We start from the raw sequence: 12,465 nt of genomic DNA on the forward strand, positions 1-12,465 counted from the left end.
GTCTCTCATTGTCACCCTCTGTATGTGTCTCTTTTCCCTCTCGTTTACTTTTGAGTTCATGTTTTTTTTTTTGTCTTTCTCTCTCTCTCTCTCTCTCACACATTTACACTCCCACCGTCTCTCCATCTTCCTGTCAAGCGGTGCTCTTTTCTTCTGGTAGTGATTAAGTCCAAGGTCGGCTCTATCAGAGAGCCAGTGTTTGAGAGCGGCTCTGGATGCCAGAGAGCCTTCATTCCCCGAGCCTTAGATGTCCCACTGATGGCTTCTCCTTGCTTGTCATGCCTACCCACAATGCCCCTCCTCATACATCAGCCTATCACCGCCCTAAGACACTGTGGGCCTCAAAAATGCCTTTTGTGTGTGTGTGTGTGAAAGTTCCCACCCTCGGGAGAGAGAGAGAGAGGAGGCCAGAGACATAACAAATGGTTGGACTGTTGAAGAATGTGTCAGAGATGAAAAGGAGTATATTTGGAGAGTGTAATAGCGATGTGTCATCTCTCTGATGTGCAGAACTTGGATGTTTCTGGTCTTAATTTTGGGCCTTGTAGATTAATTCAGCCGTGGCCGCTCCAGTGGCTTTGTTGTTCTTCTCTGGAAAAAAAGTTTGGACCTTTATGATAAATGCTCTCTAAATTTGACAGAATTGGACCCTAGGCAATACCTCATTCTTTCTGTGTGTTTATGAGCAAATAAAACAGTCTGGTTTATGACAGGGAAGCTATTTAATTTCATAACCAGAGTCATATGCTCTATCCATCCTGGCGGTGACCTAGCGGAGCAGTATGCACTTGCAACAGTTCAAATTTGACTTCTAAGCTATGAAACAAGGAAAAAATTTTTAAATGATCTCCCCCCCTTTAAGAGATAATAGTGCAAAATTTACACGAAAAAAAAATGCAAATTTATGAGAAAAATATGAATATTCTTTTGGATTATAAAGTCCTCTTTTTGAGAGAGAAAGACTCACAAAAGTCCCTTTTTTTTGTCAAGATACGACATCACTTCACATCACAGTTTTACCAACCATGGCCCCAATAAGGCGCCATTGTCACGAGCACAGGTTCGAAAAGAGGTTCATAAGGAGGTTGAAACACGAAAGGTTAAGAGACAGGTTTGCGCCCACTGTCCCCTCCACACCCTCCACGCCACCACTCCCTCCCCATCTAGGATGAGTGGTGTCTGGCTTTGCTGTAGTCTGCTGGCCCCTTATCTCCTCCCTCTGACTCGAGCACAGAAAATACATAATCACAGTGCCCTGTGTCAAACTGATAACCCCCAGCACACACCAGAGAAGTCGGCGTGTGCGTGCGTTCATGTCTATTTGTACCTGTCCCTGTGTACCAATGTGTGTGTGTGACTGTGTACTCGTACATGTGCATTGTGTCTCAGGGGTGGTAGAGAGGATAAAGGGGAAACGAAGGAGCAGAGGCGATTTGGAGGAAGAAAGGTAATGGGGTTGTGGGGGTCGCCGAATGACTCGAAATTGTAATAATAATTTTCTTCGCTGCTGTATTGAGGAGATTGGGGGATTTATGAATATAATGAGCAAGAGAAGAGCCTAAGGATGATGTGTGTCTCTTGCAAGAGTAATTGAAGAATAATTCATTTGGCTCTAAGACTTTTAACCCAGAGCTAGACAGAGATAGAGAGGTTTTTGACCTCTGGAGGAGGGGGGTATCATGTCTCATTATTGGCCCAACTAGTGTCACTGTGCTGTGACTGTCACCCGGCGCTGTCACATCGGCCCCGTGCTTGTGTACGTGCGTGCCTATGTGGTCATTTGGCTTAGCGCGGCGAAGAGAAACCAACTCTCTCTATCTCCTCGAGCCTTTCCTCGCCACTGAGTTTGTTATCAACACCAACACATGCAGGATTAGCGACTGAAAGGGAGAAAGAGAGAGAGAGGAAAAGGGGGTAGGAGAGGGAAAATAAGTGATAGACAGTAGATGGGCACAAGACAGATAAAGAGAGAAGTTAACCACACATACACACACACACAGGGATCAGCTCACTGGTCCATGACTGATGCAGACAATGTATTTGTGATACCAGACCCATGGCCTTTCCAGTTTTTTTTTTTTTTTTTGCCTCAGTCCTTTTTCAAATATTCATATCACTCTGTCTGCACTGGCCTCCGTGTATTTATGTGTGTGTGTTTTTCTGAGTGTGCGTCTGGAGAGGAGGAGGGGTGCGGGTGATTTAGGCTTGCCGCAGAGGGATTGTCTCGACACAGCTTTCTCCTGTCTGACTGAACTGTCTGGGATGCTCCGATATGGAAGAAAGAAAAAAAAAAAAAAACAGAGCGTGTATGCATGAGTGCGCACTTGTATTCACCTAGTGACACTGCTGCCATTCGTCTCACCTTTTTTCGCCCTCGCCCCGTCCCGTCTCACACACAGTCTCCAACACATGCGGACAGCCGAGCAAAATGTGTCAGGGCCACAATGCCACCTCACTAACACCCTGTGACTTTGACTTCTTGCTCAGGACTTTGAATATTACTTCAAAGTGACTGTCTAAACTTCTACCTGCATTGTTTAGAGGATTTAAACTTGTTTCTACTCATCTTTACCAGTCTGAGAGTTTTCCCACTGTTACGGCTGTTAGTTTTACTGTACTTTTTTGCGGATCTATATACTCACATACTAAATCTTAAAGTGGCTATAAATGAACTACGGCAATGAAATAGCAGCTCATATTTTCCAAATCCAGCATGTTCTCTATTTGTGACTAAAACAATGCTCGCTCTGTCCGTACTTTTTAAATGTCATCTAGCCGCTTGTCAGCTGGGGACACTGAGGTTGATGGACAGCACAAGCCATGAGCTCACGCTGCTGTGTGCCAGCGTTCAAACCATGACATCATATCCTCCGCATGGGGTCCGCAAGGCCTCAACTTCCTGCTTGGCATGGTGATGCTTGACGTTGTGTAAATAAATTAAGTAATAGCACAGGTAGTTATAGCTCTGTAGTCTGGCAGAGCACACACAGGTACACACACAGACACACACTGTGTGTGCCAGGCTGTGACATACACTAATGTAGTGTACGAGTGTCAAATCAAGCTCTCCAAATAATGAACTACAGCCTGTTCTTTGCCGATGGATACTGTATTGAAACAGCTATTTTTCTTGTGGCGTTTTGTGTTTTAACCTCTGACTTAGGCTCTTATTTTCCCTGAGAGGCTTCTAACTGAAGCAGGTAGGAGCGAGGCTGCTCGCAGGTCACACATCTCCTCTGGTCGTGTGGACTGAATTAAACAACCTCTCTTTATTAGGGAAATGCAGCGCGACACCGACTTCTCAGACGAGTACTGTTTGCTCATCCGGCTCTTGTAAAAATCTGCAGCGATTGCTTTTCGCTTATCTTTCCACAGGGCATTATATGTTCTTTATTTGAATTGATTTGGAGTTTTTGGATTGGAGATTCACATCCAATTTTGTGATTCTGTGAAGCTTAATTTCAGTCTGTCATTTTCTGCTCTGTGGGTTTGAATTAAGTTAAATAGAAGGTCGATTTTAATCAAAATCTCCTCATCAAAACACATTTTAGCAGAAGTTAATTGGTTTACTGCTGGTTAGGAAATTTAAAACTTCTTTTATTTTGTGATTGTTAATTTCACCAGCTGATATCACGATACTTCTTTTACTAGAATTGCTTTTGGCATTAATACTTTAATTTTTATTAAACTTGTGCATGTTTTAGTTGTTGATAAACAAAGCATTCAGATCATTTACTAAAGTAACACTAGCAAAACTATGGAGGACTGAAACTGTCAAAAGCAAAAATCAAAAAAGGAATAAATAAGTGGCTTAATAAATAAATAAATTTACTTTAAATGCAACGAAAGCAATATTAAAATAAATGTAGTTATTGATTAATTAAGAACATTTGACATAAATTGATATTTCTGTTTTAATTTGCTGTTTTGTTTATTAACATTTGTATTAATGATTTATTTACGCTGCCATTTAGTTTGTCATTTATTTTGTTGTATGTATCCATTTTTGAATGGTATATATTTTATTTATGGATTAATTTCTCTATTATTTTCCATTTGCATTTCTGCTGCATTTATTTCCACGTGTATTATTTATTAGTTCTGCATTTTACATTTCTTCTTTCCACATTTCTACATTTCCTTCTTTATTTATTTTAATTTTGACTGATTCAGTCCTCCATACAATACACCGCAATGATAATAATCCTTTATTACAAGCAAAAGTCCAAATTTAAAATTTAGTTCGATTAAAATTGACAGAAGTTTGGCAACAAGATGTATCTAAATATATATATATATATATATATATATATATATATATATATATATATATATATGTATATGTATATGTATATATGTATATATATATATGTATATATGTATATATATATATATATATATATAGAAGCAATAACTTGTAAGAAGTATATTCATGTGTGGAGCTAATTATTATAGCTTCATATACTGTTTGGTAGTTAAATTCATCACAATGCATCATATTTTATAAGCTAGTCATACGTTATTATATTTAAAAACCTAAACCTTGTGGTTTTTCCCCCCCTGCCAAATATTATTACCAACTGTATCAAGGAGTAAACTGTTTGTTTTACCGTTCCCTATATGAATAATTATACAACATAAACTTCTAATTTTTATTTTATTTCTTTCCAACCTTTATGTCAAAAAACAGAAAACGATGTGAGCATGCTATGCTGTATAACAAAATAAATCTTTTGAATAAAAATAAATAAAAAAAACCTTAAACCTTAATCTGTAAAAATAAATGTAGTGGGCTAAAAAAATAAATATTTCCATCTGCAATGTTTTGGAGTGGAGGTGTAAATTAGCTTAAATACAAGCTCCCCAAAATTGTACTTTTATACAGAACTTCCCATCGCTGTTTATGTGCATGTGAACATATGTATGTGTATATGTGTGTGTAGTCATTGGAATATTCATATAATCAGTGTGCGCCTTCATTTCTGTGCCATGAAAGTGTGTTCACGGGGTGGGGACGACCCGCTGGCCTCAGAGCAGCTGGATTCTGCAGCTTTCAGTGTTTTTATGAACAGACTGAATAATTATCCAGGTGTAGCTGCCAACTCAGGAGACGACACAAACTCTGCCTGGTTACAGACCTCAGCCAACGAGGAGGGAAAAACCTGCCGAGCCCTTCACCAAATCCCCTGCTTTCCCTTCTGTTGCTCTATTTCTCTCTCACTTGCTCTGCTCACTCTTGTTCACTTTTTTTCCTCTTCCTCTCTGTCTGTGCTGTTTGAATCACTCACTTTGTCTTCTCCTCTGTCTGAAGCTTTCGCGCTCCCTCCTCCTCTTCCTTATTTCTCTCCATTTATTTTTCTTTCTTTTTGCGACCATTTATTCTTGGAATTGCAGAAAAATAAGCTATATTATGAGTGGAAATGATTAAAAAAAGATTGGAAGCATTAAAACCTTTCACCTCGGAGTCGAATTATGATAATCTGTCAACTATGAGAAAACAAACACGAGCACTGCGGCCTGTCACCTTCTTGAGGTGTGACTAATTACTGCAAGGTTGTTCTTTGTGTGACTTTTCATTTCAGGGATTTGAAGGATATTTTTCTTTTTGGCAGATGTCTGCTTAACTATGGAATTTATTTTCCTGCGGTGGTTTTCACAGATGGATTAGAAAGTTACAGTCTCAGCCGTGACTCTGCCTCTTCCCTTTCATGCAGACATCTGCTAAATTTTCAGATTTTCTTCAACCTAGCTACACTCTCAACCAATGAAAACTCACACCAGTTGGCCTGATTTCTCATTGGTTATCCACATCAATGAAACAGTTGCTATTGGCTGTAGTAGAAATTCTATTTAGCAGACATAAGCAGTTTTTGAAGATTTGGAGAACAAATGCTACTTTTGATGTCGGGGCTTTGAGATTTTACCCTAGGCTCAATAACCATAAATACTGAATGCAAATAACTGTCTGTGTGTGTGTGTGTGTCTGTGTGTGCATGTCATATATGTGTGTGTTTGTGTGTGTGTTGATGTTAGTTTAAATTCTTTTGACATTGTGAGTGGATTTCCGATGCTATGAATATTAGTGCTAGCAGTCACTTAGCTTACCATCCTGGTTTGATTTTTGCAACCCTTGTGTTTTGCAAACAATGCCACTACACACACACACACACACACACACACACACACACACAGACACACACACACACAGATCAGCCTTGTTCTGCATGAATAATTTAGCACTTCGATCCAACACTGGCCACAGGAGCACATGACAGTTTGAGTGTGTATGTGTGTGTATATGTTCCTGTCCGTACATGTGTGTGAGCATCTGCTCGTATGTGTGTATGTCTATGAAAATCCACACAGTTAAGGGGTTTCCCTCTCATTAGATACCATTGTTTATCATATCAGTTGAGCTGTCCCCGACCATCACTGCTGCAGTCTTGACCCGTCTTTGTGCACACAAGCTGTTTAATGTTTATTTCATTAGTATATCTAAGCGTATCTTCACAGTAAAGGCGCCACAAACAAAATGTGTTTCATGCCTTTGCAGACCTTTTATCACAAGAGGTGTGCATGCAATTTTCTCTTGAGGAGTGACAAAAAAAGCCACAGGCTGTGTAAGAACAGAGAGACAAATGGAGCTGTTAGACAGAGGTAAAGGTTTTTAAAAGCCTTTTTTTTATCACCTTCAGCACAGTGCAGCATCACACACTTGCCGTTGTTTGTCAGCAGTAGATGCGTTATGATTCTCAGTATGTGGGGACAGAGGAGAGTGTTTACATGCGTGCTTACTTCACCCAGTGAGCCGGGGTCCTTACCCAACCCCTCCTTCATGCTGTTAGGTATATGTCATACCTATGGCGCTCAGTGATCTTAACACCAACTGTAAGCTTGTTTTCTCTTTAGCCTTGGCCATGACATTTACCTCCCTGCCTCCCTGGCGGCTGGCTGGAATATCATACCTCTATTATCTTTCATCCCTGGTGTGTGTATGTGTGTGTGTGCACCTGTGCCTTAAATAGTTTTGAGTATGTATCAGAGAAAATACACCTGTGCTGTGACTTGAAAAGCCTTTGGTAATTTCCAGTGAGCTTGTTGAACAGTGTGTCAGTGCGGGTTTCTAAGAGTGTGTCAGGAAGTAGAGATTTTGACTGGAGGATTAATCTAAACCGCCTCTTATAAGGTATTCAGATCGGAAGGAGGGATTATTGAAAGTCGGAGAGATGAAAGGAAAAGGGAAAGTGAATGCTCATATTGGCTCATAACCCCTCACACCAGGCGTGCAGCCACAGAATGATAAACAGTAACAGCAAGCAATTTCGTGTCATTTATCTGCCTTGTTAGGTTTTATTCTGCATTCATGCTAGTTCTTCAGTACATGAGGCGGTATGCAAGTTTACTCAGTGTGAAGGCAGATTTTTTTCCCACATTCCATGGGGATATATCAAAACCATCCATGTAATTCAGCAGGCGTGTATACCATACATGCCTTCATGAAATATTTGTCTGTCTGTAGATTCCTCTTTTTTCTGCTCCTCATTGTCACAAATCAACAGCCTTCATGAACAGACGGACAGGAAATTGTGTGCCTGTATACCTGTTTGCATGAGAGAGATAAAGAGATTGATTCATTTTTTTTGGGTCTGCAATAGCACACATATCTGCCCTGTAAACCATTTGTCTTGTGTTCTTCTTTGAGAAGAAAAATTAGAAACGATAAAGGATAAATTGTTATTTCAGATTTTTTTCGCTTCATGATGGCAGCCCTCTGGCTTTGACTACTTTTAGCGCATACCTAACAGTCCTCTTTAATTCAACCAAGCCAAATCCAGTATCAAACCTCGTAACCCCGTATCACTTAAAGTAAACTCAAGATCTGTGCATTTTTCCTTGGGAAATGAACAAAAATGTTGAGAAACGCCTTGTCTTGCCATGTTAAAGAAAGCGAGAAAAAAATTCCTGGATCTGCACCCAATGTTAATGGGGTCTATTCTGGGCTGAGGCTCATCCTCGATCCAAGTTTCGTTGAAATCCATTCAGTAGTTTTTGTGTAATCCTGCAGACAAACCAACCAACCAGGAAACACGGGTGATAACATCACCTCCTAGCTACTGATGTGAATTTGACATGATCAAACCATTCAATTGTTTTTTTGTGTGTGTTGCCTCTCATAGCTACGAAACCTGAATGTCCTGGACCTGCGGCACATCTCAGAGCTCAACAACGAGACAGTGATGGAGGTGGTGAGGAAATGTCGCAACCTCAGCTCCCTCAACCTCTGCCTCAACTGGAGCATCAACGACAGGTATGTCAAGCCAACTATATTCTGTATTTATAGACCAGTACACAATCAAAACATCTGCACTAAAACAGATACACTCCTCATGCAAGTATGCAAACACTGGGACAAGGAAATGTACACATAGGAAGTAAAAACCTAAGTTAAAAGCACAACAGGAACTTTTGTTCTTTGTTTCTGTCTCCCTGGTCATCTTTCTTTCTGCTCCCACACCTTTTTTCCCTTTTCCCCTTTTTCTCTTTCAAATGGGAGAGAACCTGTACAGTATATGACGGCAAGAGTAAACCATCTCCTCCTTTATTTATTATCTTGTGTTTTATTCATACGTTTCTATTTAATCTATTGATTTACAGCCAAGGCTGTGGCTTCTCTGCTGACTGTACTCCCACTCTGGCTTAGGAGTGTGAACACAATATTGAATTTACCATGGTGCATAGCAACAATCGGTGTGTGTGTGTCTGTATGTGTGTGCGTGCATGTGTGAAATCATTCTTGCATTATTGAGCTAACAGCAGACATGTGGTGGGAAGGTTATGGTAATACCTTACCCGCCTCCTTTCAATCAAAAAACATGGAGTTTGGTGAAATCCTCACAGGAGCACATGGTGTTATCAACTTCATCCCTTTATCACAGTCACACACACACACACACACACACACACACACACACGCACACGCACACACAGTCTCGGTTGATTCAAAGCTGCATTGATTCCATAATGATATTTACTGCATTGGTTCAGGGGCTGAAGGTGTGTGTGTGTGTGTGGATTTGTCTGAATCACCTGTGGGAATATTGGAATTTAAAATGGTGTGTGTGTGTGTGTGTGGGTGTGTGTGTGTGTTGGTGGCAGTATCTGTGGGAGATAAAGCTAGGATGCTGTGTGCATGTGGCAGCATACAGTAGGTGTGGTGTTTGCTCATGAATGAAGCAGAGACAGTGGAGAAGTGAAGGGCCGAGGTGGACAGTCGTAGCTGAGGAGTCTGACATGTTTGCTTTGCCTCCTGGACCTACAGATCTGTGTGAGTGTGTGTGTGTGTGTGTGTGTGTGTGTGTGTGTCTGTGTGTGTTTTGTGTATATTGTGTTCAAGCTGACTGCTGCTCAAGGACTCAGAGCAAATAAAAGCCTCCAGTCATGAGCTGCTTTATTGTTACACTTTACAGTCACACATCTCGGAGCGGAGAGCAAAAGAAGGGGTTTATGTAAAGGGAGAAACTGGCTGGGTGGTCGTCACAACGTGAAGGAGATGAAGGGTTTTCCTTGGCCCGGGTTGGTCAATTTCAGTTCGCTATGCCAAGCCGTGCCAAGCCATGCCTTGGCGACATGTGTTTCCACTATAGCCTCACAGCAGGGGGTAGCCATACTGCGTCACAGCCATCTGATTACCTCAAGAATTGGTGGTCATATAAAAGTGACGAGAGCGAGGGGCATTTATAGAATCACAACTGCACCATATTAGGCAAATAAGAGGACATAGGATGCACATTTAGAACATGGACCGTCGATATGTTCACTGTGAACCACTCCTAATTTACCAAACATACTGTAGTTTTCAATTTTGGTCAATTACTCTTTAACAATTCTCCATGCTGAATGTTGCACCTGTTGCTCTGAGAGGTTCTTACTTTGCTGGTTACGCATGAGTCAAAAGGAATGTGCCATTTATGGTATGATACACTGAGCTTGTGTTGAATGATGGCAAAGTGTCAAAAGAGAGTGATACAGCAAAATGTAATCGTGTAAAAATCGTGAAGTATTTACTGCAGTTTACAGCTGCATGAAGAATGCAGATGGGCGTAGATGACATGGGGAAAAATACGATGTGAAACTAAGTTGTATGAAGAGTTTGCTGATGCTATAGTGTTGACCTTTATTTCACTAATATTTAACTTGGATTGTTTTTTTGTTATTACATGACATGTTTAACGATAGTGTAACCCCACCGCAACGTAACCCACTGGTTTGCAGACCATTGTTTTGAAGCCTCCAGAGTGTTTTGCCTCTATTCTGATTGACACCCCCCCCCCCGTGGTAGCGACCTATCATCAGTCTTACTCTGAATGGGACCATAATTTACAAAATGAACATCATGCTGTATTGAAGAAGACTTGAAACAAGCGATTGAGACCATAAACTCATCAGGAAACTGTTTAATGAGGTAATAAATCCAGTGAGAAGTTGGGTAATTTGCCCATAAGCTCAGATAGATTTCGAAACCAGTGGTGTCACCCCCTGCTGGCCATTGGTAGTTGGTGCAGGTTTGCAGGCACTTCTGCGATGACTTCCTTTTTAACCAGTAAGCGCTGTCCATATCTTCTAAGGTCAATGGTATAAAGTTTAACCAGTGCAAGGTCACTGGGGTCACTGCTGTTGGGGAGCCAACACACATCAGTTCCTTGCTTGTTGTCACAGTGACCAGAGTGACTTAACCCTGCCTCACATTAGCTCTCTGAGGGTACAGCTGGGTCAGCTTTAGTGTGTGTGTTTCAAACTGATGACAGTGTGCGAGCAGGTAAACAGGCAGAGGAAATGACCCCTTATTTCCAGGATCAATTTGTCCCCCGACAAGGGGCCATTGGAGAGATAGAGCTCTGCAGGGGGTAAAACATTTCAGTCCCTTCTTCTCGTTTTCCCTTTCTTCTTGTCTCTCATCTTTGGAAAAAAAAAAAAAACGCTGTGTCCTCTGGCTCCCCTCATCTTACTCGGTAATAGCCAAAACAGCGTCCCAGTCTAAGAAAGCGAGAAATGACGACAAAATATGGACTTCCCATCGTCACAGTCCGGCGGGCAGATTGTGACAGTAGGACGCCTATTTTTTGGTCACCGTCATTTCTTGGAGAGAGAGGATGTGATGTGCTGCAGGTGGTCAGTGTTGGCCCTGTTATTTCCCTGTATCCGCCTTCCAGCGATGATAGGAGACCAAAGTGGGATTGTGTTTTTCAAATGTCACAGCGTTCGAAAATGGAGAGCGAGTCATGATCAAAGTGGAACGGCAGAGCAAATGGCAGCGCTCACTTTTTAGAACCAAGTTGAGAACACAGTGTCAAAGTTAAACGGTTTTCTTTCATTTTTCGGTGCTTGGTGTCCTCTTTTTTTCATCTTGCAGGAAGCTACGGGGAGCTTTTGTGTTGTGTGCAAGGTGTCTTTGTTGTTTCTGTTACTATTGTTTGTTTGTTTTTGGAGCTAGGGACCCTTTCCCTGTAGAAGCTGCTGATTTAATAGTGCTGTTTGTCATTTGTACAATTAGTTTTCATTAATCGTTTTTCACATTTTTCTGCCAGAAGTAAGGAGATTAAAGGGAAAGTTCAACCCACAATCAACAATACATATTTTTTTCCTTTTACCTGCAGTGCTGTTTTGGTGTGAGATGCCGAATCGTCATAAATCACATAGATTGTCTATTGTCATAGACTTTGGCCGTAGAGATCTCTGCTTTCTCTCAAATATAATGGTACTAAATGGAACTCGGCTTGTGGTTCTCAAAGCGCCAACAAAGTACATTTGAAAAACTCAACAGCAATGTCTGTTTCCAAAAAATCATGCCCGGGTTACTTAAGGTAATCCACAGACCTTGTTGTGGGCAGTTTCATGTAGGAACTTTTGTCTTTTCAAACACCCATCAGCATATCACCGCACAGAAGTATGCGCACAACTAATCACGGACGAGAGGCTAGTTTACTAAGCTAACTAGGCAAGGTAATGTCACAGCTCAGCTGAGGAGAAAATAGTTCCTACATTAGGCTGCTCATGCGAGGTCTGTGGGTTATCCTGAGTAACTGGATCATGATTTATTTAGGAGATCGCGCTGTTGATTTTCTCAAATGTATTATTTGGCCCCTTGAGCAGAGTGCCATCTAGTTCCATTATATTCGAGAGAAGGCAGACATCTCTGTGGCCTATATCTACAAAACTCAGCAACTCACACCAAAACAATCTAACTGGATACATAGCACTACAGGTAAGAGGAAACATATGTATATTTGGGTGAAGTGTGTCCCTTTAAACATGTCTTTTAGGCTAATGTCATGCTTCTGTTTGTGCAAATGTGACTGTGTTGCAATAAGGTTTGTGGTTTTGGTCAAAGGAAAGAGTCAGCATCTATTCTGCTAATGCTAACCCTGCTGCTGGACATGCGGCCTGTGTCGACATGCAGATTTATGT

General features: G+C 41.2%; 1 protein-coding gene across 1 annotated transcript in view; it reads left to right on the forward strand.

Annotated features, from left to right (window-relative positions):
* fbxl17 (F-box and leucine-rich repeat protein 17) overlaps positions 1-12,465 on the forward strand; it is a 226,533-nt gene that overhangs the window by 78,072 nt on the left and 135,996 nt on the right. The window contains exon 8 of the mRNA XM_073467207.1: positions 8,178-8,308. Coding sequence (XP_073323308.1) covers positions 8,178-8,308 — 131 coding nt within the window. The remainder of the gene's footprint in view (positions 1-8,177; positions 8,309-12,465) is intronic.

This window comes from Pagrus major, chromosome 5, assembly GCF_040436345.1.
Source record: "Pagrus major chromosome 5, Pma_NU_1.0".
NCBI classification, from domain to species: domain Eukaryota; kingdom Metazoa; phylum Chordata; class Actinopteri; order Spariformes; family Sparidae; genus Pagrus; species Pagrus major.